We start from the raw sequence: 27,254 nt of genomic DNA, 5'->3' as shown, positions 1-27,254 counted from the left end.
ATGGATGGAGGAGCCTGGTGGGCTGCAGTCCATGGGATCGCTAAGAGTCAGACACGACTGAGCGACTTCACTTTCACTTTTCACTTTCATGCATTGGAGAAGGAAATGGCAACCCACTCCAGTGTTCTTGCCTGGAGAATCCCAGGGACGGGGGAGCCTGGTGGGCAGCCGGCTATGGGGTCGCACAGAGTCAGACACAACTGAAGCGACTTAGCAGCAGCAGCAGGATCAAAACATTTAAGAACTTGTAGGTTGAGGCCCTGGGCACTGGGGTCAGGCAAAGGGCACTCTATATGCCATGCTGTCATTTACTAGCGTGGTGACCTGGACCCATTATTTAAGCTTGATAAGGTTTTGTTTCCTGATCTATAAAACAGGAATAATAGCAGTGTCTTTCTTAAGTGGATGGGATGGGATAATGTATGAAAAGCATCTTAGAAACTGCCAGGCATACGTGAGTGCTACTCACGGTTGTCTTTGTGGGGTGGCAAGGCACAGGCAGCAGCAAAGAGCATGTGCTCTGAAATCAGATGACTGGGCTCTCGTCCGGGGCATCACTTGAGGTTTGTGCACATTTGAGTCAATTCCTTGACCTTGCTCGGCCTGCCTTCCCACCTGTAAAATGGAGATGGTAATATTCTTATCACTCCAGGGTTGTTGGGAAGATTAAATGAATGCCCGGGACATCTGTGTTGGTTGCTGTTGTGTGGGTTGGTTGTGACGGTTTACATTGAAATCCTTCTTTTCTGAGCCGAGTCTGAGTCTGTTTAGTCTATTCATCCCCTGTCTTGGGTTTGTCAGTCTTACACAGTTCACGTCCCCCTGGGTTGGTTAGAGGCTTTGTTAGTTGTGGGCTTCTCTGGAAGGAGTATTAGGCACATATCCAGAGGAAGCCCCATGTGTCAGAGAGCCAGGTAAGTTAGTGCAAATCAGAAAACAGTCATAGGACTAGAGCTTGTAGAAGTGCCTTCATTTGCAGAGAGGAAGACGTCAAGTCACACAGCTGCACAGAGCTGTAACCAGCCTGTCTTCCAGAACCCCTGGGGGCAAGGGTGAGGATCCAGGGTCTTTGGAGAAGGGTGAGGGAAGGCTCCTCCCACTGTGGAGTAGAACCCCTGCAGGGAGGACGATGCTCATTGGTGGTGGTCCTGGACCCCACCTTAGAGAACATTCCGGCCCCAGAGTTCTGGTCTGAGCACAGAAATCCTGATGTTATGGTGGTGCTGGTCTTAAAATAACATGCATTTCGAGAGGTAGTAGATTCGGTGGTTGGGGTGCTGACACTGGGTAACGTTGGAGTCTCCTGCCTCAGACCGTGGCCTGCCTTGTTGCCCAGTGTCAAGCTTTCCATCCTCCCTGGCACTCCCAGAAGATGCAAGGTCACACCTGAGTCCCCGTCCTGGGGGAAACTTGGTTTACACGAACAGATCCGCCAACAAGGGTCAGCTGGGGGGCAGTGGTCAGGAGACACTGAGTCAGAGGACGTGTGTCTTGCCCTTTGCACGTTACAGGGCTCCTGGGCACCCAGATACTGTGTTCCCAGGGTGAGTCAGCTTCTGGATCCCATCCATGAGCTGGGGTGACTGCTGTGGGTTTTTCTTACCCCACTGAGGATCCATGAGAGGTAGAGATACTTAAATATACAAGTATATACTTAAATATACAAGTATATATATAAATACATAATATATAAATATACAAGTATATACTTAAATATACAAGAATACCAATACCATGGATTTGTCTCTTTTTCTGGGACATTTGAGTGAGGTGCATTCTTCCTAGAGACAGATTGGGGTCTCACCAGAGGTGCTGGTGGTGGCCACTTTTCCTAAGTAATGGCATATTGCGTGGGGTTTCCTTCTCAGAACATGTCTAGTCCCAGGAATAAGTGATGAGGCCCTGCCGTGGGCTGGGCTGCCAGAGGCCCTGGGACTTCCCTGCACCCCTTGGCCATGGGCAGCTGTCCCTGCACCTGCTCCAGGCTGCACACCTGGGCTGGTGGAGCAGGTCCTCAGACAGTCGGGCAGCTTGGAAGAGGGAGCCATGCAGACTGTCTAGCCCTGATCAGGGAAGAACAGAACACGGCCCGTGGGCCCAGCTTATGAACTGGCTGCCTCTGTTCTCTGCCAGCCTCTCTGGATTGCAACTGTGCCTTCCTTTTCAGGCTGTGTCTTCCACTCTGTTCAGGGCTTAGGCTGGCCTCTTTGCTCAGAGGAAGGTCACAGGTGGTGGTAGCAGAGCAGGCAAAGATGGAAAGATGAGGCTGGGCCATCCTGGAGGAGCCAAAGCCAGGCTGGGGAGAGATAGAGGGACCCCAGAGTCCTCAGCCAGGGCCCCGGGAGTAGATGCTGGAGCCAGTCTGCCTGGGCTCTGGTCCCTGCCTTGCCTCTTGCTCTCTGATTTGGTGGTGTCATCTGGGGATGAAGGTTGTAACCGGACCCACCTGGGAAGGTGGGTGTGAGGAGTGAAGGCCAGCTGAGAGCCCAGAATGGCACCTGGCTGCTGGTGGGGACTGGGCAAGTTCACTTTGTCACCTTCCTCCTGCAGGCACCACTGGGAAGGCGCCATCCCCACCGCCTGTGCTCAGCGACCGGCAGGTGAATGAGAAGGTGGAGAACCTCTCCATTCAGCTGCGGCTGATGACCCGGGAGAGGAACGAGCTGCGGAAGCGCCTGGCCTTTGCCACCCACGGGACCACCTTTGACAAGAGGTGGGCACCATGCACCTCCCCTGCTAGACAAGGTCACCGCCTTGATGCCATGGCATCCCCCGCCCCTGTCGCCCCGTTGCTGAGCCTTTGACTGATCTGTGCGTCCACACGCATCCGTGTTTCTCTGCACGGGCGCTGCTGTCTCCTGGGTACCCTAGCCTGCTTCACTGTTGAGTAGATCTTTATGCGGTTTGTAGACCTGTTAGTTGTTTCCTGCCACATACATACTTTAAAAAGGGTTGATCCCACCTGACTTTTGTTATTTTGAAGACAATCGTTGACTGCTTCTTTTGTTGGGATTAAGAGGTAGATAGCAAGGAAGGGTTGGGGAGATTCTGGCAGGGTTCTGAGGGAGGCGGGAGCAGGCTCGGTTTAATCTGTTTCCTTTGAAAGCATCAGGGGTATGTGCCTCACCCCAAGGAAGGTTTTTCTGGGTGGCTTTTATGAAGACGTGTGTGTCTCTTGGTCAGGCAGCTTGAGGGTTGGGCGTGAGTGTGTCCTGTCCTTAGCCACTTTCGTGTCACGGAGGCAGAGGAGTGGCTGCACAGAGACTAGCCCTTCTATATGAGGCTGCAGGGGGTTCCAGACTGGCGCTCACACCAGGACCACCCACAAGGGCTTGTTAAAGCACAAACTGCTGACCATTCCTTCCTCCCTCCTGAGGTCTGGGGCTGGCCTGAGAATTTGCATTTCTGACGGATTCCCAGGTGATTACAATGCCTGCAGGTCTGAGAACCCCACTTTGAGAACTCCTGCTCCTGGCTATTTTTCTCAATCTTGGCTGCACATTGGAATCTCTTGAGGGGGTTTAAAAAAAAAAAAAATTCCTGAGTCTGAGTCCTGCCCTCAGGGATGCTGATGTAATTGGTCTGGGCCTTGGTCTTTCATTATGCACCCAAGATTGAGAATCCCTGCTCTAGGAGAGGAGGAGCGTCATCACAGGGTCTTGGTGGGCCAGTGTGCAGGCTGGTCGCGTGGCCTCCTGGAGGCTCCCAGAGATCCAGAGCACCTCCCAGCTCTCCAGGCCCACCCAGGGAGATAAGCGGTCGGGGCCCTCCATCCTGGGGGTTCTGATTCCGTCTGTCTGGTGTGGCCGGGACTCCTGGGCTCAGCAGGGCACCAGGTAGCGGTGGTGGTGGTGTGGAGGTGACCAGTGTTTGGGCACCGCTAGGCTGGAGTGACCTGGGACATGGCTCTTCAGGGAGAGACATCCTTGTCACGGTGATCCCGAGGCCCATGTTCACTGGGCTGTTTGCTGTCTGGGCCAGGCCCTACCACAGGCTGAATCCAGACTACGAGAGGCTGAAGATCCAGTGCGTGCGGGCCATGTCGGACCTGCAGAGCCTGCAGAGCCAGCACACCAACGCCCTGAAGAGGTGTGAGGAGGTGGCCAAGGAGACTGACTTCTACCAGTGAGTTCCTGGGGCGCCCAGCTTCTGCCTCTTGCCAGTCTTTGTTTCTGGACCCGGAGCCTGGGCTTCTGGTTCTGTCTTTGCTGTCTAGCAAGCAGTGGGCCTTCACCTGGTAGGTTTGTGGTTTGGGACCTCAGTTTTCATACTGCGTCCATGGTCAGCTTCCGAAGCACAGTCGGTAGGAAAGTGGTTGAATGCGTGAGCAAGGCAGATTGCTGGACTTCTGGTCCACAGAGGCCAAGGGGGCATCCTCCCCTTTGTTGTCCTGGGGCCCGTCTGAGAACATCTGCTGCCCACCTGCTGACATTGGCCCGGCCCTCAGTACTGAAGGCGCTGGGTCCCTAGCAGGTAGGGGCTTATCTGCTTTCCGTGGCCTTCACACATGTGCCAAGTTCGTGTCAGGTTGCTAAGAAATGGTTTGGGTCTTACTGGCGTGTGGCGGACACCGGGGTTTGAGTGGCCTGTCTGGTGTATTGGGGGTGTTGGGACCTGGTGGAGGAGGAGGCGGTACCTTGGTGGGAGTTGGAGGCTGGCTGGGCTCACAGTGTTGGGGGCATTTCAGCACACTCCACAGCCGGCTCCTGAGCGACCAGACCCAGCTGAAGGATGACGTGGATATGCTGAGGCGGGAGAATGGACAGCTGCTGCGGGAACGCAACCTGCTCCAGCAGTCGTGGGAGGACATGAAGCGGCTCCATGAGGAGGACCAGAAGGAAATCGGCGACCTCCGGGCCCAGCAGCAGCAGGTACAACTGGGCTGGGCGGTGGGAGCAGACCAAGGTCAGGCATCCACCCGCTCACAGTCCGATTACCAGCCCCCCTCCACCTACTCATCTGCCCACCTACCCACCTACTGTCTTACCCACCCACCCACTCACCATCCATCCATTCATCTACCTACCCACCCACCTATCACCCGCCATCTATCTATGCGTCTGTCCACTTACCACCTACTTATCCACCACCCAGGCGTCCGTGTGATTACTTAGCAAGTATTTCTGGTGTCTGCTTTTTGTGAGGAATTGGGCTATCTGTGAGCAAACACTCAACCCTTGTGGTCCTGGACTCTGCAGTCTGATGGAGGATACAAATGTTAATCAAATAACCACACGCACTCTGCATCATTATGAATGTTGCCAGGGCTAACAAGGGGGTGCTCTGTGTGCTGGGTAACAGAAATTTGACTTAGTCTGAGAGCTTGAGGGTCTGTAGCTTCTTTGTATGGACTTAGTGTGAAATTATAGATGGAGAGAAGCTGGGAAACATTAAATCTCTTTGCAAGTACAAGATGGCACCGTTTCCACCGTGATTTTGGGGCGGGTGTGTGTCCTGCTTCTTTGGCTGCTCTCTGCGTTAGGAGTCAGTTTCTTCCCTTTGCTCGGCTCTTGTTTCACGTTGACAGAGGCGTGAGGAGCAGGCCACTCAGAACACCGTTTGCTATGGGTGGTGTTGGCCAGTGGCCCTTCTCTTGCAGTTTATGGTCTGGAACTGCCTGGGCTGCAGGGCCGTGGCAGGGACTGATGACGCTGTGTCCGTAGATGGTTGGACCTTTTGGGTTGGAAGAAAGTCCCAGGAGGAGGCAGAGAGTCCTCCTAGCACTGCGGCAGAGGTCTGATTTAAGCAGAGCCCTTTCCGCATCAGAAGCATTTATGGTTCCCCAGTTAAAGGAGGACTGTTACGGTTTGACTGACACAAACCTGGTATATAACTGTGTGAACTCACCTGTTAGCACTATGTTTCTTCCATTTGCAGTTAAATTTTTTAAACTGTGAAACTGCTGCTGGCTTACAGAATAGCTGCGAGCACAGTGTAAAGAATTTTTCTCTTTTTTCTTAAGTTACCAGCCTGATGTCCCATCACCCTATAGCATGTAAATGTGTGCTTGTTGCCAGCAAGGATACTCTCCTGTATGACTGTAACCCATCAGGCATTAATGTTGCTACGTACCACCGTCCAGCTGTCAGACCCTGGTCAAGTTCTGCCAGGTGTTGTCTTTTAGTGTCTTTAACAGGAAAAGGAGCTCGTTTGGAATAAAGTGCCGTGTTTACTTGTTGTTTCTCTTTGATCTCCTTCAACCTGCAACAGTTCACCAGGGTGTGACCTGTGTGACCTTGATGCTTTGGAAGATTACAGGTTAGTTATTTTCTAGGTAGTCTCTTGGTCTGGATTTGTCTGATCCTCATGTTTGGGGCTTCCCAGATGGCTCAGACAGTCAAGCGTCTGCCCTCAATGTGAGAGACCCGGGTTCCATCCCTGGGTTGGGAAGATCCCCTGGAGAAGGCAGTGGCACCCCACTCCAGTACTCTCGCCTGGAAAATCTCATGGACGGAGGAGCCTGGTGGGCTGCAGTCCATGGGGTCGCAAAGAGTTGGACGTGACTGAGTGGCTTCACTTTCTTTCTTTCTTTCATGGTTGGATGAGTTTTTCATCTTAGGCAGGACTTTCACAGGCTGAAGCGGCCTTTTCTTGTTACATCCTGTTGACTGGGACTTGGCTTGATATGACTTATTACTAAGGATGTTCACTTTGATCATTTGACTGAGGTGGTGTCTCTAGGCTTCACCATTGTAGTGATACTTGTTTTCCCTTTACACACCTCTTTCCATACACACACACACACTCTGTCTCTCTCATGGCTTCCTGTTCTGCTCAGTGGGTTGTATATACCCATATGGCCAGTGGAAACACTTCAAGCTTGCTTCTCTATTTGTTTATTCATTCATTCAACTAAGACTGTGTCCAATCTTAGTTGCAGTGCTCGGCTTTTCCCTTATTGTGGCTCACAGGCTTGGTTGCTTGTGACACATGGGATCTTAGTTCTCTCACCCAGGACAAGTCCCCTGCATTGGAAGGCAGATTCTTAACCACTGGGCCACCACGGAAGTCCCTTCTCTGTCTTTTCGACATATCCCCTCATTCTTTGAGCACGTTCTTGTTCTCTGGCACAAGATGTTTCAGGCTTGTTTTATAATTATCTTGCTGTAATCCTGGAAATCAGATGTTTATCCTAGGAGTTCACATTCTCTTTAGTGGAGAATAGAAGCAAGGTCTGAATGCTGGGTGTACTTGTGTTCAGAGCTCCTGGGCTGTACTGGTTTCCAGGACCTTTCAGGGAACAGAGTGGGAATATCTGAGTACATTCCCACCACACACACACGCTCACGTATATTGCCATGTGTGTCTCTCTCTCTATCTTCCTAATATACCTGTGCCTTCAATATGTAATATGTATTCTGGAAACCATGAGTTCACACTCACATTTCTAGTTCCAGTGCAGAACCACAATATAATAGGGTTCATTCTTGTCTTTTTCCTTTCCATTTTTGTATCTCCCTTTTCCAGCAGTGAGAAATCTGGTTTTGATTCTTCTTAATCTATTTACTTAGTGGCTCCATGTGTACCTGCTTGCTTTCCCCTCTGCTGCCTCCCTCCCCACACCATTCCCCTGGTCACCCTTTGCTGGGTCTCCATGCGCTTCTGCAGGGCCTCTCCTTGTTTGTACAGGCTCTGATGGCCACTCCTGGGTGCCCCTTGCCCGCTGGAGCCTCCTGGCCTGCTCTGCCTTACCGAATGACTGTTAGATTAAATAGTTCAAAAAGTGGAAGGGCAGTGCTTTCTTCATGTTTTTATTCTTTAATTATAAAATTAATATGCATTTTGTAAATTAAAAAATCGACACAGACATTTAAAAAAGAAAAGAATTCTTCCTGTAGTCTCACTCCACAGAAATAACTAACCATGAGTATATCACCATGAAAAGTTCGAGATTTTTATCTGTACACATGGAATACTTTATATCTTATTAACATATTCGACAAAATGGAATTGCACAGTGCTTTTATTGCTAGCATGTTTTTTTTTTTTGCTGACTATGTCATGTGCATCTTTCTTTTTCAGTACAAATTCTACTTCCTTGTTTTTCACTGCTGCAGAGTATTGAGTTACATAAAAGCAGCACAATTGATTTAACCAGTCCCCTATTGACTGACCCTTGGACTATTTTCAGTATTTTCCTGTTACAAGCTGTGTTGTATTGAAAAATTCATTTCTATGGTTTATTTTCTTTCTCTGATGTTTGTTGACGCCTTATGTGGAATTAACCCAGCGTGCAGGCTCAGGGCAGGCCCCTAAGCTGGACATACTTGGAGATACCGAGAGCCTTTTCTGTGAGCCCTCTGATTTGTTGTTCAGTTGCTAAGTTGTGTCTGACTCTTTGTGACCCCCTGGACTGCAGCACACCAGGCTTCCTTGTCCTTCACCAACTCCCTGAGTTTGCTCAGATTCATGTCCATTGAGTCAGTGATGCTATCTAATCATCTCATCCTCTGCTGCCCTCTTCTCCTTTTGCCTTCAATCTTCCCTAGCCTCAGGGTCTTTTCCAGTGGCTCTTCCTATCAGGTGGCCAAAGTATTGGAGTTTCAGCCTCAGCATCAGTCCTTCCAATGAACACCCAGGACTGATCTCCTTTAGGATGGACTGGTTGGATCTCCTTGCAGTCCAAGGGACTCTCAGAAGTCTTCTCCAAAACCACAATTCAAAAGCATCAGTTCTTCGGTGCTCAGCCTTCTTCACGGTCCTACTCTCACACCCGTTCATGACCACTGGAAAAACCACAGCGTTGACTATGTGGACCTTTGCTGGCACAGTGATGTCTCTGCTTTTTAATATGCTGTCCAGGTTTGTCATACATTTTCCTCCAAGTGGAAGGAGCAAACGTGTTTTAATTTCTTGGCTGTAGTCACCGACAGAGAGCCTCTGATTAGAGGGGTTGGTTATGTGGCGGCAAGTGTGGGAGTGGGTGGGCCTGGCCCAGCCATGGTAACAGGAGGGTTCCTGGAAGCAGGGAGGTAAGAACAGACCAGGGTAGCAGGAGTCCAGTTGGTGCTCTTCCAGCCCACTCCTCTTCTTTCTTTTCCTATAGCTCTGACCCTTGGGGTGAGGTAGCTGATTACAGTGGTCAGTGAGTGTCCCCAGTTCTCTTCAGCTACACCAGTGCCCCTTAGCAAGTGGCCTAGGGGCCACCTCGGGACCCCGCCAGGAGAGGAAACCCAGCCCCACTGGTGGGGGTCAGGGGTGTATCTGAGCCACCAGGCCACCTGCTCTCCAAGCCCAGGGCCTTAGCCTCTTTACCAGGTCTGAGGTGGGCGTCCGGGCTGTGAAAAGCTCAGGTCTCGGGTAGGCCAGCAGCTGAGGAAGCAGGGTCGAGGGGGCAGCCATAGGTCTCCTCCCTGGGGCAAAGGCCGACCTTGCTGGACAAGGCCGGTTTTGTTGCCCGGATCCTCCCACGCCTTGTTAACTTGAAGAGAGGCCCTTGCGGGGTAAATGGTGCTATTTGACTTGCGTGTTTGCTCGAGGGATTTGTGGGCTCCCTAGCCCTCTGTGTGATTTATCTTAGAGGAAATGAGGCAGCTGGTGGGGAGGGTGCTGTGGGCTTGGGTCCTAGGACCTCTCTCTCTCTAGAAGTGGCGGACAGGTGGCTTTTTGTGTGTGTTTGCATGCATGTGTGTTTTAGGGGGCGGGCATGATGTAGCAGTTCTGTCTCCAAGGGACTGCAGTCAGAATGTGCTATCTGGATGCCCAACTGATTTGGGGCAGAGATGGCCAAGCCTTGGTGGAGGGGGCAACGTAGGGGATATTTTTGCATCTTCTATCTTGACTACAGTAGTACCTACCTGGTCTCTGGTTAAAAAAGAAAAAAAAAAAACCTTCCATGATAGTGAAGTCACTCAGCCCCGGTGTCACTCCCTGGAGGTGACTAACCTCTCTGAACCCCATGGGATATTTCTATGTGTACATTTTCTGTGTCATACTTAACACACAAAGTTTTGTCTTTATTTTCTTCCACCTGCCTTTTTTTTTTTTTTAATTGCAGTATATCATAGGTCTCCTTGTATTTTTTATAAATTTGAAACATCCAACAAGATAGGTTAGCTGTCAGTAATTTATGAACCGCATTCTGTTTGTTGAACATCATAGTAGTCTGCGCTTTTTCCCATTAGGAATAATTTTTTAGTGGGCACCCTTACATACATCCTTGTGTTCCTTTGTGCTTGCTTTTCTAAAGTTTGGTTCTTAGAGGTAGCACTGGAAGGTTCAAAGTAATGTTTTTCTTTAAAAAAAAAAAAAAAATTGGTTCTACCAGTTTATTTGGGAAACTTGAGTCTCCAGGAAACTTCCCTCTCTTCCTTTTGGCCCTGTTACCGTTCTTTAAATATACTTTTTTCCCTGGTGATTCATGGAAGTTGACTTCTTTTCCCCGATAACCCAGGAATTGGGTTTCTTAGTCTCCAAAGGGCCTGGCTCTCAGAGAAGCCCAGTGTGTTTCTGACCAGCGTGGAGCAGGATGTGAGTACAGCTGTTCCTGGCCTCCTTGTGGGGAACAACTCAGGCTGTGGCTGTCTTGCTGTGTGAATGGGACCAGGCCCTGGCTTTCTGCCTCCCCTGGGCCACTTCCACCCTCTTCTCACAGGCCGGACGGGAGTCATCTCTAAAGACTGCCGCCTGCCTGAGCTGAGAAGTGTATCAGCTTTTTTACTTCAGAACTCTGGGCCAAATGTAAATATTCTCTCTCAGCCTGCTGTTAGCCTTAGCTGGGAGGCTAAATGTTTAGTTTGATGGTTAGTGTTTGTGCCGAACTGTCTACTAAGAACATAATCTTCTAACCATAAAAAGGAAAAATTCTAGACTGATAGGATAGTCTTTTAAATCCTCTGGTGTTAACTGTGGCTGTGGTTTTCCCCAAATTTCTCCAGAGGCTTTTGAGTACATTAGCACAGGCAGGATTCTCAGCCCCGTTGGTAGAGAAAAGCTGAGAAGTGTTAGGGGCCCCATGAGCCTCTTGAGTATCTGGGTGCTGTCCTGTGGGAAAGGGACTGTTCTTGTGCCTTAAGGGCTCGGACGAGATGTCAGGAGTCGAGGAAGGTAGATTTCAGCTCATAATAAGCAGAACCCTCTTGTGCAGAGCTTTCACCTGTGGAATGGGCAGAGCCTCGGCCGGGACAGTGCTAGGTATCAGCCTGATCTCCCCAGGGTTCCTTCTGATCCCAGAGCCTGTTGCATTAGCAGGCTGGATTGGGCATCAGAAAAGATGCCTGGGCCTGTTCTGTGGTTTTCTGATTGACCCTGTCTCAGTGGGAAATTGTGACCCATTCTGGCAGCGGATTCACTGGTGCTAAGCTGTGCCTGGGTCACCATGCAGACCTGTCCAAGGCCCTTACGGTGGGCATTTGGGGACTATTTCCCAGTGAAGAGAGGCCAAGCCTCAGTGTGCTGTCCAGATTTTGTTATGGACTAGTGCCAGTAGGCTTTGCTGGCCTAATGCTCACAACAAGGTTTTTCTTTGCATCATTTCAAAGCCACCTTTAAAATTAGGTTTTATTTTAATATTGGATAACATAGTTTTTATTTTATTATTTTTTTAACGGAGGTATAATTGACACGTAACAAGGCAATGGCACCCACTCCAGTACTCTTGCCTGGAAAATCCCATGGACAGAGGAGCCTGGTGGGCTGCATGCAGTCCATGGGGTCGCGAAGAGTTGGGCACGACTGAGCGACTTCACTTTCACTTTTCACTTTCATGCATTGGAGAAGGAAATGGCAACCCACTCCAGTATTCTTGCCTGGAGGATCCCAGGGACAGAGGAGCCTGGTGGGCTGCCATGTTGAAGTGACTTAGAAGCAGCAACAGCAACATTGTATTAGTTTCCGGCCTACAACATAATGATTTGATATTTGTATACATTGTGACAAGCTCACCTCTGTAAGTCTAGTTACCATTCATCAACTTATATAGTTAAAATTTTTTCTTGTGATGAGAGCTTAATGAGCTTTGTTTCTTAATGAAGCTTGGAAGACTGGACAACTATGGGAGTGCATTTGGCTGCTCTACGCAGGGCTGCCACCTCGTGGAAAACTCTGGGAATGGCAGCAATGCCTTTGTTCTGTGGCTCTCACCTGGCTTGGGGATTTTAGAGTATAAAACGTTTGGAGTGATTTTTAATTGGAGTGTTTGAGGTACTGCCCAGAAGACAGGGAAATCTGGTCCAGAAGCTGGATCGTTTCCAGATGTGAGCCTGAAGTCAGGAGAGCTCTCCACTGGCTCTGTGTGTTCTGGGCATGTGTGGGCACATCCTTGTGGGATGCCCTTCTCACCCCTCAGTGGTGGGCTCTGTGTCAGCTGATACCCTTGGGGTCCTCCAGCTCTCATCTGCGCCTGGACAGTTCAGGGGTCCTTGGTTCGTTCTGCACTTGGGGGGCCATTTCTCCTTTGTCTAGTGATTAATGGAAAGGAATAATGTTATCTCCATCTTGCAATATACATAAAAATATATTCTAATATTTTAAATAGTTTAGAGGTTTAAATGTGAAATATAAAACTCCTTTTAGAAAAACTAATGAGAGAGTATATTCATGATCTCAAGGTAGGAAGGAAAGAATTTATTTTAAATTTTAAACTTTTTATTTTGTACTGGGGTATGGAGAAGGCAATGGCAACCCACTCTAGTACTCTTGCCTGGAAAATCCCATGGATAGAGGAGCCCGGTAGGCTGCAGTCCATGGGGTCGCTAAGAGTCGGACACGACTGAAGCGGCTTAGCAGCAGCAGCAGCAGCAGCATAGCCAATTAATAATGTGATGGTTTCAGGGCTTCCCAGGTTGTCGTGAACAGCAAAGGGACTCAGCCATACATACACATGCATCCATTCTCCCCTAAACTCACTTCCAATCCAGGCTGCCACATAACATTGAGCAGAGTTCTCTGTGCTATACAGTAGATCCTTGTTGGTTATGTATTTTAAATATAGCAGTGTGTACCTGTCTAACTCAAGTTCCCTAACTAACTATCGCTTCCCCCCGGCAACCATAAGTTCATTCTCTAAGTCTGTGAGTCTCATTTTCTTTCATAAATAAGTTCGTTTGTATCATTACTTTTTGTGTTCCACGTATAAGGGATATCGTATGATGTTTCTCCTTCTCTGTCTGACTTACTTCACTCAGTGTGACAGTCACTAGGTCCATCCATGGTGCTGCAAAGGGCACTATTTCATTAATTATAATACCTGAATAATATTCCATTGTGTATATATATATACTATGCTATGCTATGCTAAGTCGCTTCAGTCGTGTCCGACTCTGTGCGACCCCAGAGACGGCAGCCCACCAGGCTCCCCGTCCCTGGGATTCTCCAGGCAAGAACACTGGAGAGGGTTGCCATTTTCTTCTCCAATGCATGAAAGTGAGAAGAGAAAGTGAAGTCGCTCAGTCGTGTCCGACTCTTAGCGACCCCATGAACTGCAGCCCACCCGGCTCCTCCATCCATGGGATTTTCCAGGCAAGAGTACTGGAGTGGGGTGCCATTGCCTACATCTTCTTTATCCATGGAAGGAAAGAATTTCTTAAATAAAACAACCAAAGCACAAACCGTAAAGGAAATGATTGGTCAGTTTTATCACATTAAAATGTGAAATTTTAGAAACAAGGGACACTAAGAAAATTTAAAAGCTGTATATTGGGAAAAGATAACTTGTAATGAATATAACTGAAAGAGGATTAGTACCTGGGATTTAAAAGTCCCACAGAAAATCCCATGGACAGAAGAGCCTGGAAGGCTGCAGTCCATGGGGTCGCTGAGGGTCGTACACGACTGATCGACTTCACTTTCACTTTTCACTTTCATGCATTGGAGAAGGAAATGGCAACCCACTCCAGTATTATTGCCTGGAAAATCCCATGGATGGAGGAGCCTGGTAGGCTGAGTCCATGGGGTCGCTGAGGGTCGGACACGACTGAGCGACTTCACTTTCTCTTTTCACTTTCATGCATTGGAGAAGGAAATGGCAACCCACTCCAGTGTTCTTGCCTGGAGAATCCCAGGGATGGGGAGCCTGGTGGGCTGCCGTCTCAGGGGTCGCATAGAGTCGGACACGACTGAAGTGACTTAGCAGCACAGAAAGAAAGAAGGTGGGGAGGGAGGGGCAGGAGGGGAAGGAAAATAAAGGATATGAACAAGAAATTTATGGGACAGAAAATGTGTATAGTCAATAAATGTAAGGTAAACATAAGGAGAGCGCTGCCCTTTCTAGTAATCAGGAAAGCAAGTTGTTTTTTGTTTTTTGTTTTTTTTTTAAGACATGTTTTGGTCCATGTGATAGGCATTACTTCAGAAATCTGACTATTTTCATGGTTCCAAGAGGTGGAAACATCCCAAGTGCCCTTAGACTAATGAGTGGACAGATGAAAGGTGGTACACATATGCGATGGAGTAGTGTTCATCTTTTAAAAGGAAGGGAATCCTGTCATGTGATGCAGCCTGGATGAGCCTTGAGAACGTTATGCTAAATGAAAGAAGTCAGTTACAAAGAGATCAGTAACGTGTGATTCCGTTTATAAATACTGTATATACCTCTCGAGCAGCTGGATTCACAGAAACAGTAGAAGAGTGGCCACCATGGACTGGGGGAGGGAAAGCTAGTTATTGTTTAGTGGGGACAGAATTTTCCAAGATGAGAAAGTTCTAGAGATTGGCTGCACAACAATGTGAATATACGTCGCACTACTGAAATACATACTCAGAGGGTGAAAGACGGCTGAGACAGTTTTAGGTTATGTGTATTTTATCTCAATTAAAAATTAAAAGGAAAACCTGATGTTTGAAATCTTGGTGAGGCTGTGTTGGCGACAGTAACTCTCAGAACTCCTGCCCAGAGCTGGTGGGATATGAACTGGGAGAGCAATTTTGTATCGTCCAGTCAGCGGGGAACAGTCCATATTATGACCTTTAGCTCTGCTTCTAGATGTCCACCCTAGGGGAGCATCTCACAGATGTGGGAGAGGAGACATGGACAGGGCTCACAGTAGTATCATTTATAACAGCAAAAAAAAAGAAAATAAAGACGATGTAAACATCTATCACAGTGACAGGGTGTGATGCAGAGCAGTCTTGTGGTTGCTGAGGGAGGAAAAAGGGGTGGGAAATGGGTGGCTGGGAGTTTGGGATTAGCAGATGCAAACTGTTATATGTAGAATGGATAAACAGTGAGGTCATACTGTGTAGCACAGGGAAATACATTCAACATCCTGTGATAAAACAGTGGAAAAGAATATAAAAAAGAATGTATGCATTTATGTATAACTGACTCACTCTGTTGTATAGCAGAAAATAGCACTTTGTAAATCACCTATGTGTATGTGCTTAGTCGCTCAGTTATGTCCAGCTCTTTGCGACCCCATGGACTATAGCCCGCCAGGCTCCTCTGTCCATGGGGATTCTCCAGGCAAGAATACTGGAGTAGGTTGCCATGCCCTCCTCCAGGGGGTCTTTCCAACCCAGGGACAGAACCCGGGTCTCCCGCATTGCATGAGGATTCTTTACTGTCTAAGCCACCATACTTCAACCTAAAAAAATCTGTCCACAACATACACTACTGTATTTTAAATAGATAACCAACAAAGATCTACTGTACAGCACGGGGAGCTATACTTAATATCTTTTAATAACCTATAATGGGAAATAATCTAAAAAAATACTATATATATATATATAGCGGAATCACTTTGCTGTATACCTGAAATTAATACAACATTGCAAATCAGTTACATTTAATAGAATTTTTAAAAATCTAAAAATGTGTGATGTACTCCTCCAGTGAAATACTGCCTGCACCACTGCCTAAGCCTAAAAGCAGAATTGCATAAAAGGAAGCACATGCAGCACCATTAGGACTTCTCATGAGTACGTAAGTAGTGGAAGTAAAATATGATGCGTTCTGATGGTGGATAGCAAACGTAGGGGGGCAGTTCTGGAGGGGGAAGTGAAGGGTGCTGAATAAGAGAAGGGTATACTGGGGGCTTTGGCTGAGCATCTGTAATAATTTATATCTTCGGAAAGCAGTATGAGACATGTGACAAAGTACAGCTGGCCCTCTATATCCTTGGGCTTCACATCTGAAGATTCAACCAGCCAGAAATTGGGGGAAAAATACCAGAAAGCTTGGAAAAGGAAACCTTGTATTGGCCTTGCTGGCAACTATTTCTGAAGCATTTATGTTGTGTTAGGGATTATACATAATCTGGAGATGATGTAAAGGATAGGGAGCATGTGCATGGACAGGGGAGCCTGGCAGGCCGCAAAGAGTCAGACACGACTGAAGACTAAGCACACACACAGTATACCATATGACATAAAAGATGTGAGCGTTCATGGAGTTTGGTATCTGAGAGGTGTCCTGGAATCAATCCCTCATTGATTGCCTTAAGGTGAGAGCATAGTAGTGGGTTCTTCTCATTTTATTGCATTATTTGCTGTGCTTTACTGTATGTTTGAAAGATCCTTCATTGTTTTTTAAGAAGACTTTAAATGATGAAGTGAGGCTCCATCAGTGGTTTTCTGACCATTTCTCAGCATGCAGTCCTGATCTGCAGTAGCAAAGCATTTTTATAAAACTGTTGATGATTTTAATCGCCTGAGGAGCCTGTGTACTGTTCTTTAAAATGAGTTTTCAATTTCTAGTTTGGTGTTGTAAAATTTCCTTTGAAGGAAAGAGTTTTGCCTTTAAAAAAAGAAAAAAGGAGAAAAGAAAAGGAAGAAGACTAAAAGCCTTGAGTGAGCTGATTTCTGCGATTCCCTTTTCCCCCATAGTCCAAGCCCTAGGAGATAATGTCTCAGAGGGATGAACTCACTTTCCCTGTCTCTGAAAAATTCTGACATTTGAATTAGCTCTTTCTTGTTAATCATATTTATTGAGGGCTCACCTCCCTCCAAAGGGAATATTCAGTAGTTCCAGGTTTCGGTTTTCTTGACTGCAAAGATCTTTTGATAACCCAGAATCCATGTTGGATGGAGCCAGGTGATTCCTGGACTGGAGCTGGAACAGTTAAACAGGCTTTTCTGGTTCAGTGCTATCATCTGAGGAATAAGGAAATAAACCCACCCAAGGGCTCAGGTCCCCTGAGGTACTTAGCGGAGGTCAGCAGGCCCTGACCATCTCTTAGCTCATCTTGTAGTTTGTTATCTAGGGCAGCACCTTAAGAGCCTTAGTACCTGTAAGTCAGAGCAGAGCACTCTTTTGCTTAAAACCCTCCTGGGGTTCCCATGTCACTCGGGATACAGTCTTTGCTATATGTCTTGTAGCCGTGTCTGCTTCTCTGGCCTTTGTGTGTGTGTCCACTCCTGCTGGTTCACTGGGCTCCAGTCCCGCTGCCCTGCCCTTCTGTCCATGCGTGGACGTGGCTGGTGACTCCTGCCTCAGGGCCTTTGAGCCTGCTCGCTCGTCTGCCAGGTGTGCTCCTGGCTGCTGTTCTTCATTTGCACCCGAGCTCAGAAGTCACCTTCTTAGAGACTCCTCTTCAGGCTTTAGCCTCTGTCCTGACCTACTCTGTGGCTCAAAAATCTCTCTCCAGCTCATTACTCTATTTTATTTTTTATTTCTTTGACAGCCCTTCTTACACTCTTAGGTTATTTTATTTGGTCTGTTTTTCTAACTATCTACCTATCTCTGTCCCTGTGTGCGTGTGTGTCTGTATCGTCCCATCAGGTTAAGAGGGCCTGAGACCACAGTCATTGTGTCTGAGCAGCATCACCAGCATCTGAGACAGGACTAGAACATGTTAGGTACTTGTGTTGGGGTACTCAGCATCACCCCCAGGTTTGGTGATTTGCTAAAAGGATTTGTACAATTTAGCATATAATTGTATTCATGGATAAAATTTATTTCAGTAAAAGGACACAAAATCAGCCATGGAAAGGGGTTAGTTCAGTTCAGTTTCTCAGTTGTATCCGACTCTGCAACCCCATGGACTGCACCATGCCAGGCCTCCCTGCTCATCACCAGCTCCTGGAGTTTACCCAGACCCATGTCCATTGAGTTGGCGATGCCATCCAACCATCTCATCCTTGGTCATCCCCTTCTTCTCCCGCCTTAAATCTTTCCCAGCATCAGGGTCTTTTAAATGAGTCAGCTCATTGCATCAGGTGGCCCAAGTATTGGAGTTTCAGCTTCAGCATCAGTTCTTCCAATGAACACTCAGGACTGACCTCCTTTAGAATGGACTGGTTGGATCTCCTTGCAGTCCAAGGGACTCTCAAGAGTCTTCTCCAACACCACAGTTCAAAAGCATCAATTCTTTCGCGCTCAGCTTTCTTTATAGTCCAACTCTCACATCCATACATGACCACTGGAAAAACCATAGCCTTGACTAGATGGACCTTTGTTGGCAAAGTAATGTCTCTGCTTTTGAATATGCTATCTAGGTTGGTCATAACTTTCCTGCTAAGGAGTAAGCGTCTTTTAATTTCATGGCTGCGGTCACCATCTGCAGTGATTTTGGAGCCCAGAAAAATAAAGTCTGTCACCATTTCTGCTGTTTCCCCATCTCTTTGCCATGAAGTAATGGAACCAGAAGCCATGATCTTAGTTTTTTGAATGTTGAGCTTTAAGCCAACTATTTCACTCTCCTCTTTCACTTTCATCAGAGGCTGTTTAGTTCTTCACTTTCTGCTATAAGGGTGGTGTCATCTGCATATCCGACGTTATTGATATTTTTCCCGGCAATCTTGATTCCAGCTTGTGCTTCCTCCAGCCCAGTGTTTCTCATGATTACTCTGAATATAAGTTAAATAAGCAGGGTGACAATATACAGCCTTGACGTACTCCTTTTCCTATTTGGAACCAGTCTGTTGCTCCATGTCCAGTTCTTACTGTTGCTTCCTACCTGCATACAGATTTCTTAAGAGGCAGGTCAGGTGGTCTGGTATTCCCATCTTCTGAAGAATTTTCCACAGTTTGTGGTGATCCACACAGTCAAAGGCTTTGGCACAGTCAATAAAACAGCATTAAATGTTTTTCTGCAGCTCTCTTGCTTTTTTGATAATCCAGCAGTTGTTGGCAATTTGATTTCTTGTTCCTCTGCCTTTTCTAAATCCAGCTTGAACATCTGAAAATTCACGGTTCATGTACTGTTGAAGCCTGGCTTGGAGAATTTTGAGCATTACTTTGCGAGCATGTGAGATGAGTGTAATTGTGTAGTAGTTTGAACATTCTTTAGCATTGCCTTTCTTTGGGATTGGAATGAAAACTGACCTTTTCCAGTCCTGTGGCCACTGCTGAGTTTTCCAAATTTGCTGGCATATTGAGTGTAGCACTTTCACAGCATCATCTTTCAGGATTTGAAATAGCTCAACTGGAATTCTGTTACCTCCACTAGCTTTGTTCTTAGTAATTGTTCTGGGTCCTAAGGCCCACTTGACTTCGCATTCCAGGATGTCTGGCTCTAGGTGAGTGATCATGCCATAGTGATTATCTGGATTGCGAAGATCTTTTCTGTATAGTTCTTTAGTGTATTCTTGCCACCTCTTCCTGATACCGTCTGCTTACAGTTAGGTCCATACCATTTCTGTCCTTTATTGTGCTCATATTTGCATGAAATGTTCCCTTGGTACCTCTCATTTTCTTGAAGACATCTCTAGTCTTTCCCATTCTATTGTTTTCCTCTATTTCTTTGCACTGATCACTGAGGAAGGCTTTCTTATCTCTCCTTGCTATTCTTTTGGACTCTGCATTCAAATGCGTATATCTTTCCTTTTCTCCTTTGCTTTTTGCTTCTCTTATTTTCACAGCTATTTGTAAAGCCTCCACAGACAACCATTTAGCTTTTTTGCATTTCTTTTTCCCGGGGATGGTCTTGATCCCTGTCTCCTGTACAATGTCACGAACCTCCGTCCATAGTTCATCAGGCACTCTGTCTATCAGATCTAATCCCTTGAATCTATTTGTAACTTCCACTGTATAATCGTAAGGGATTTGATTTAGGTCATACCTGAATGGTCTAGTGGTTTTCCCTACTTTCTTCAATTTAAGTCTGAATTTGGCAATAAGGAGTTCATGGTCTGAGCCACAGTCAGCTGCTGGTCTTGTTTTTGCTGACTGTATAAAGCTTCTCCATTTTTGGTTGCAAAGAATATAATCAGTCTGATTTCGGTGTTGACCATCTGGTGATGTCCATGTGTAGAGTCTTCTCTTGTGTTGTTGAAAGAGGGTGTTTGCTATGACCAGTGCGTTCTCTTGGCAAAACCCTATTAGGCTTTGCCCTTGTTCGTTCTGTACTCCGGGGCCAAATTTGCCTGTTATTCCAAGTGTTTCTTGACTTCCTCCTTTTGCATTCTAGTCCCCTATAATGAAAAGGACATCTTTTTTGGGTGTTAGTTCTAGAAGGTCTTATAGGTCTTCATAGAACTGTTCAACTTCAGCTTCTTCAGCATTATTTACTGGTCAGGGCATAGACTTGGACAACTGTGATATTGAATGGTTTGCCTTGGAAACAAACAGAGATCATTCTGTCCTTTTTGAGATTGCGTCCAAGTACTCCATTTTGGACTCTCTTGTTGACTATAATGGCTACTATATTTCTTATAAGGGATTCTTGCTCACAGTAGTAGATATAATGGTCATCTGAGTTAAATTCACCCATTCCAGTCCATTTTAGTTCGCTGATTCCTAAAATGTCAACATTCACTGTTGTCATCTGTTTGACCACTTCCAGTTTTCCTTGATTCATGGACCTAACATTCCAGGTTCCTATGCAATATTGCTCTTTATGGCATTGGACTTTGGAGAAGGCAATGGCACCCCATTCCAGTACTCTTGCCTGGAAAACCCCATGGACAGAGGAGCCTGGTAGGCTGCAGTCCATGGGGTCGCTAAGAGTCTGACACGACTGAGCGACTTCAAGTTCACTTTTCACTTTTATGCATTGGAGAAGGAAATGGCAACCCACTCCAGTGTTTTTGCCTGGAGGATCCCAGGGACAAGGGAGCCTGATGGGCTGCTGTCTATGGGGTCACACAGAGTTGGACACGACTGAAGTGACTTAGCAGCAGCAGCAGCATCTGACTTTGCTTCTGTTGCCAGTCACATCCACAACTTGGTGGTGTTTTTGCTTTGGTTCTGTCTCTTCATTCTTTCCGGAGTTATTTCTCCACTGGTCTCCAGTAGCATATTAGGCACCTACTGACCTGGGGAGTTCATCTTCCAGTGTCCTATCATTTTGCCTTTTCATCCTGTTCATGGGGTTCTCAGGGCAAGAATACTGAAGTGGTTTGCCATTCCCTTGTCCAGTGGACCACAGTTTGTCAGAACTCTCCACCATGACCTGTCCGTCTTGGGTGGCCTTACATGGCATGGCTCATAGTTTCACTGAGTTAGACAAGTCTGTGGTCCATGTGATTGGTTAGTTTTCTGTGATTATGGTTTTCAGTCTGTCTATCCTCTGATGGAGAAAGATAAGAGGCTCATGGAAGCTTCTGATTGGAGAGACTGACTGAGGGGGAAACTGGGTCTTATTCTGATGGGTGGGGCCATGCTCCTCAAATCTTTAATTCAATTTTCTGTTGATGGGTGGGGCTGTGTTCCCTCCCTGATATTTTCCTGGGGCCAAAACTATGTTGGAGGTAATGAAGATAATGGTGACCTCCTTCAAAAGATCCCATGCATGCACTGCTACACTCACTGCCCCTAAGTCTGCAGCAGGCCAGCACCGACCCCCGCCTCTGCTGGAGACTCCTGGACACTCCTGGGCAAGTCTGGGTCAGTCTCTTGTGGGGTCACTGGTCCTTTCTCCTGGAAAGGGGTGCATGGGGCAAAGTCCAGAGGAAGCTGGTTGATGGGTTCTGAGAACCCTGCTGTGGAGTCACACAGGACAGGCTTAGTTCCCCCAGCACTGAATCATGACAACACGTGAGACTGTAACCGGGGAAGCTCACGAGTTCTCCCTGCCCAGGGAGTTTTTACTGGGAGTGGCCATATACGTAGCCCCTTGCTTAGCATGCTCTGAAATTCAAGACTCCCAGAAGAAAGGTGGTGCTGAGCCCAAGACACACTGTCCATCCACTCCAGTCATGGAAAACCCTTCCTATCACTTGGGAAAAATTTTATGTCAGTGCGGTAGACTACTTACCATTCATGTTGCCAGACACCAGCCAAGGGTCAGCTCGCAAGCAGGCCTCCCTAAGGCTAGACGTCTCAGACCTGCTACGATAACTCTTTCCTGTACACTACTGAAGGAATATTTGTGAAAGAGTGAGTCAGCTCAGTGTGCCTGCAGGGCCTGTGGAACCAGATTGTGAGACTCCTGAAGGCCAGAGGGTGCAACCTCTCCTCCCTTGTCAACAGTCCTTCCCCCAGACAGATGGAGGCCAGTTTGTCCTTCTTCCTGCCCTCTGACCTTTGGTAAGCATGATTCTCTGGTCCCCAGGTGTTGAAGCACAACGGGTCATCAGAAATTCTCAACAAGCTGTACGACACAGCCATGGACAAGCTGGAGGTGGTGAAGAAGGACTATGATGCCCTGCGGAAGCGGTACAGTGAGAAAGTTGCCATCCACAACTCGGACCTGAGCCGCCTGGAGCAGCTGGAGGAGGAGAACCAGCGCCTGCTGAAGCAGACGGAGATGCTGACCCAGCAGAGGGACACGGCCATCCAGCTGCAGCACCAGTGCGCCCTCTCGCTGAGGAGGTAGGAACCTGGGCCGCTACGGGAGGCAGCGAGCCTGCCTGTCTTTTGTTCTTGGAGAACGGCCAGAGGGCCAAGTGCTGCCTTCCCTGCCAGGGACCATTGTCTCCTCTGTGGGCTCTTGGTTATCTGCAAGGCTCCCTGCTACTTTCTGGAAGGAAAAAGAGCACCTTGAGCTCTTTCAATAAAAAGTTACGTTATCTCCAGAAATCATTTTCCTGACCCTCAGCATGTCATGGTTATTGTGCTCTTTTCTCCCGTCTGAATGGCTCGGGTGATCTGACCATCCTGATTCTGAGGTTGCCTCACAAGCCTCTCCCTGTCACTCACCCACCTAACAGATAGGGAAGTTAATTGTGCTAGGCACTATTTCTTCCAAAAGTTCTACTTTTTATTAAGGTAGATAATCTGTAGGGCTGTGACCCCAGCCCTCAGACAGTGTTTCTTAAGTACATTTCTGCAGCATACCTGTCCTCTGAGCTGCCTATTAGCTTTATATGAAAGGTAGCCTCCAGCTGTAAGAGAGTTTGGGAGTTGCCAGGTGGCACATAAACAGGTATCTGCCCTGCAGGACTTCTCAGAGCCTTTCCTCTGGTACCGTGCACTAGATTCTCCCAAGAGGGGGCAGAGTGCAGTGTCTCCTAAACATCGGTCAGTAAAGGGCACACTTTCTTTAATGGAGCTCCACGCAGGGTTGGTGCTCCAAGGAACCCACATTCAGAAACGCTGCTGTGGAGCTGCAGGCTTTAATTTGCAGGGCTACCTTCATGGCAGGGTCTTCCTTGCCTGGAAGGACTGAGCTGTGCCCTGATGCCAACCTGGTGACCTTGGACCAGTCACCTGTATCTCGAAGCCTTATCATCTATATCTGTGAAATGAGGTGGCCAGACTCAGTGATCATTCAGGCCACTTTTATCTTTCATAGGCTGTGATTCTAGTTTTTTTTTTTTTTTTAAAAATAATGTAGCTTGACCATGGAAGAAAGAAAGAATTCTTTTTTCTGGTAGAGCAGAGGGAGTGAAGTCCTCTGTGCGACTTCGAATATTTGTAAAAGGTTGAGAAAAAGTCTGGGTCCAAGGACACTGGTCCTTCACGACTTTTCTCTCCTGGGGTGTGGAGAATGACCTCTCTCAAATCTTCGCGCTTCACTGTCCAGCACAGCAGAGCTGGCCGGGCAGGTCCCCATCCCCCACGTCCTGGCTGCTCCTCTCCCCCAGGTTCGAGGCCATTCACCATGAGCTGAACAAAGCCACGGCCCAGAACAAGGACCTGCAGTGGGAGATGGAGTTGCTGCAGTCAGAGCTGACGGAGCTGAGGACCACACAGGCGAAAACCGCCAAGGAGTCGGAGAAGTACAAGGAGGAGCGGGACGCGGTGTACAGCGAGTACAAGCTCATCATGAGCGAGCGCGACCAGGTCATCTCCGAGCTGGACAAGCTGCAGACCGAGGTAGAGCTGGCCGAGTCCAAGCTCAAGAGCAGCACGTCTGAGAAGAAGGCGGCCAGCGAGGAGATGGAGGCGCTGCGGCAGGTAGGAAGGCGGTGAGGGAGGAAGGGCTGTGGCGCGTAGGTGCTCGGAGTAGCCGGGAGCTGACGGCTTCTCACCTTTGGCTGCTGCTGGCTGGGCTGTCGCAGGTTGCCTGGGTAACTGCTGAGCTCATGCTTGGTGCCAGGATCTGGTCAGGCTGCATGGGACACAGGTGGCCTGCTGCTGGCTGGGCTGTCGCAGGTTGCCTGGGTAACTGCTGAGCTCATGCTTGGTGCCAGGATCTGGTCAGGCTGCATGGGACGCAGGTGAGGTCCAGCTGTGGGCCCGGGTATCTGGAGCTGACAGCATAGGAAGAAGGTTGGATGACACATGCGATGTTCACCCATGCCCTCGGTGATGTGACGGTTGATTAGTCTCCAGCTGGAAGTCAGCTCAAGGACTTGCTCATTAAGAAGATATCCCAAGGCCAGCATAGGTGCTTGGAGTACCAGGGTCCAAGAGCCATAGATACGTTTGGCCTTGTGAGTCTGGAAGAGCACACTCGGCATTCCTTTCCCCCAGCATCTGAGGAATCTGCTCTGTGGAGGGGTGGTTGGGCTCCTGATGGGAAGATGGTCTACTAGGCTGAGCCCAAGGACCCTTTCAAGCTTTGCTTCCTGGGGGATAAATCTGCAGGGAAGGGGGCTCAGGAGCATCCAAATTGAGCTGCTGAGCTTGACTGCTGAGTGACTAGTGGGGCATCTCTGCATCTTTCCTGCCTGACCACCCAGACCTCATTGCTGACACTGCTTACTCCTATGACCACGTGTGTTCCGCTGAGGCAGAGCACAGGGCTGTGGACATAGGCCCGTGGACTCTCCCTGTTTGAGATTGCTTTTGCATTCTGTTGCTTCACGTGTGACTCTGTTTGGAGCTGCTGAACTTGATCAGAGCAGATTTTCTTTCCATTGGAGTAGTTCTCCATTCATTCTTCTCAATTCTACTTTGCTCTGCAGGTCCATTAGAATAAAGGCTTGAAAACTGGCCTGTGAAAAGTGAAAGCTAAGCTAAGCTAAGTCACTTCAGTCGTGTCCGACTCTGTGTGACCCCATAGACGGCAGCCCACCGGGCTCCCCTGTCCCTGGGATTCTCCAGGCAAGAACACTGGAGTGGGTTGCCATTTCCTTCTCCAATGCATGAACGTGAAAAGTGAAAGTAAAGTTGCTCAGTCGTGTCTGACTCTTAGTGACCCCATGGACTGCAGCCTACCAGGCTCCTCTGTCCATGGAATTTTCCAGGCAAGAGTACTGGAGTGGGGTGCCATCGCCTTCTCCAGTGAAAAGTGAAAAGAAGGTGTTAAAGGTTGGGCAGTTTGGGAAGGGACAGTGTGTGCCTGGATTGTTGCAGCCAGAGCCCCCTGGACTGAGCCTGAGGCAGGGCTGATAGCCGAGGGGTGGCCAGGGCTCGAGAGCCCCTCTCTGGACAGTGATGCTGCCTCATGCCCTGGCAGTGCTGGGAGCAGTGCTTGGAGGGTGGACCTCCTCAACCACATGACCTCTCACCTCTCCTAGAGCTCTGGGCCTCTCAGTTGCCTCATCTACAAACTGAAAATGATGACAGCATCTGCTTCGCAGGGTGGTTGCAACCATCAGCTGAATTAACATTGAAAACACACTTAGAATGGTATCTGCGTAAAGTGGGAATGATTTAAGTCTTTATTATCAGGGTTATTTTTATGCCCGTCTGAACTTTACCACCCTGTTAGGATTAGGGTGCATCCTATGAGATTGTTTTTATAGGCAAAAATGGGCCAAATAACGACAGTTTCATGCAGAGGGAGTGAGACTTCTCCGGACCATCAAGGTGAAAGCCATCGTGAAAAGGAATATTTTTTCTTTGATGAAATTTTTAAAAGACCATAATGAAGAGATTCATTTTTTTTATTGCTGTAAAAGTCACATAATATAAAACATACTATTTTAACCGTATTTGACTGCACAGTTCAGTGGCACTAAGTAGATTCACATTGTCGTGCAGCTCTTACCATCATCCATCTCTCGATTTTTCACCTTTCTAAACTGAAACTCTGTCCCAACTAGACACTAACTCCCCATCCCTCTGCCGCCCCCACCCGTGGCTCCTGACATCTATCTACCAACATAGTGTCTGACTCTCTGAATTGGACTATTATTCTAGGTAATTGAAGAGATTCTTAATAAGCAAATACAATGTGTTAGGGCTTGGTGATTGCCCTGGAGAAAACATCAACCTCAATTTCATATTCTGGTATGAGAGCTTAATTGTTGGGGAAAATGTTGCTACCAAATAAGGGAAACAAAATGATGAAGAGTAGAAACATCAGAAATGCCTGAGTCAGTCTCTGAACTACAGCGTCAAGGACAGTGTGTTAAAGCCATTGAAGGTGAGCCTGTGATAGGCCAGCGGCCACCTGGTTGAGATGTTAGAGGTTAATTGTGCTCTTGGCAGGATTGCAGAAGCACAGGGCCGGAGGAAGACCCCCGGCTGCCCCTCAGTGCTCGGTCTGGTGGCCCGTGTCGCCCACTCCTCCCAGGGCTCCCGTGTTCCTCCAGCCTGGAGCCCTGAACCTTCACAGGGGCACTGGCCACACATGAGGCCTGCTGTCAGCTGAGACAGAAATCTTTTCTGGGCACCCATCCCAGTCAGTAGGCGAGGACAGCCTAGCCCCCGCCCCTGTAGCTTCCACAGCTGAAACCCTCGGCTCCCTCTGAAATCTGTCTGGCTTCTGGGACAAGACCGTTCTCCGTCTGGACAGAAGAGGCTAAGTCTGTGGCCTGGGCCGTCCTGGCTCTGAGGTGTGGGCGTGGAGGGTCTTATCGCCCCATGGCCTGCGAGGTCCCTGAGGATTGCTCCCACCCCTCTCCAGCAGCCACTTCTCGTGGGGTCACCTGAGATGGACCTTGAGCCAGGCCAGGGCCCAGGTCTCAGAACTGTTTTTGTTCTGCTCACCAGGGCTGGTGGTTCTTTTTCCTTCTGACGCCTGTGCCTTCCTATGCTCCCCCCTCTCCTCTCTGTACCTCCTGTTTGTTTACCCTCTTTTCTCTTTCATTGCCTCCCACCCACCCCATTGTCTTCTCCAGAGTGGGTTGTGCAAAGAAAGGGCAGGTGGGGGCCGTGT

The 27,254-nt window shown here is 48.2% G+C and overlaps 1 protein-coding gene across 5 annotated transcripts in view; it reads left to right on the top strand.

Moving 5' to 3' along the window:
- The window catches only part of DLG5 (discs large MAGUK scaffold protein 5), a 121,885-nt gene that overhangs the window by 59,371 nt on the left and 35,260 nt on the right, over positions 1 to 27,254 (top strand). For all 5 annotated transcript variants that reach the window (XM_061405434.1, XM_061405436.1, XM_061405433.1 and 2 more), the window contains 5 exons: positions 2,551 to 2,713; positions 3,982 to 4,125; positions 4,688 to 4,871; positions 22,374 to 22,633; positions 23,848 to 24,160. In XM_061405434.1, coding sequence (XP_061261418.1) covers positions 2,551 to 2,713; positions 3,982 to 4,125; positions 4,688 to 4,871; positions 22,374 to 22,633; positions 23,848 to 24,160 — 1,064 coding nt within the window. The remainder of the gene's footprint in view (positions 1 to 2,550; positions 2,714 to 3,981; positions 4,126 to 4,687; positions 4,872 to 22,373; positions 22,634 to 23,847; positions 24,161 to 27,254) is intronic.

The sequence above is a fragment of the Bos javanicus genome, chromosome 28, assembly GCF_032452875.1.
Source record: "Bos javanicus breed banteng chromosome 28, ARS-OSU_banteng_1.0, whole genome shotgun sequence".
Taxonomy (NCBI): domain Eukaryota; kingdom Metazoa; phylum Chordata; class Mammalia; order Artiodactyla; family Bovidae; genus Bos; species Bos javanicus.
This window is presented reverse-complemented; position numbering and strand designations above follow the sequence as displayed.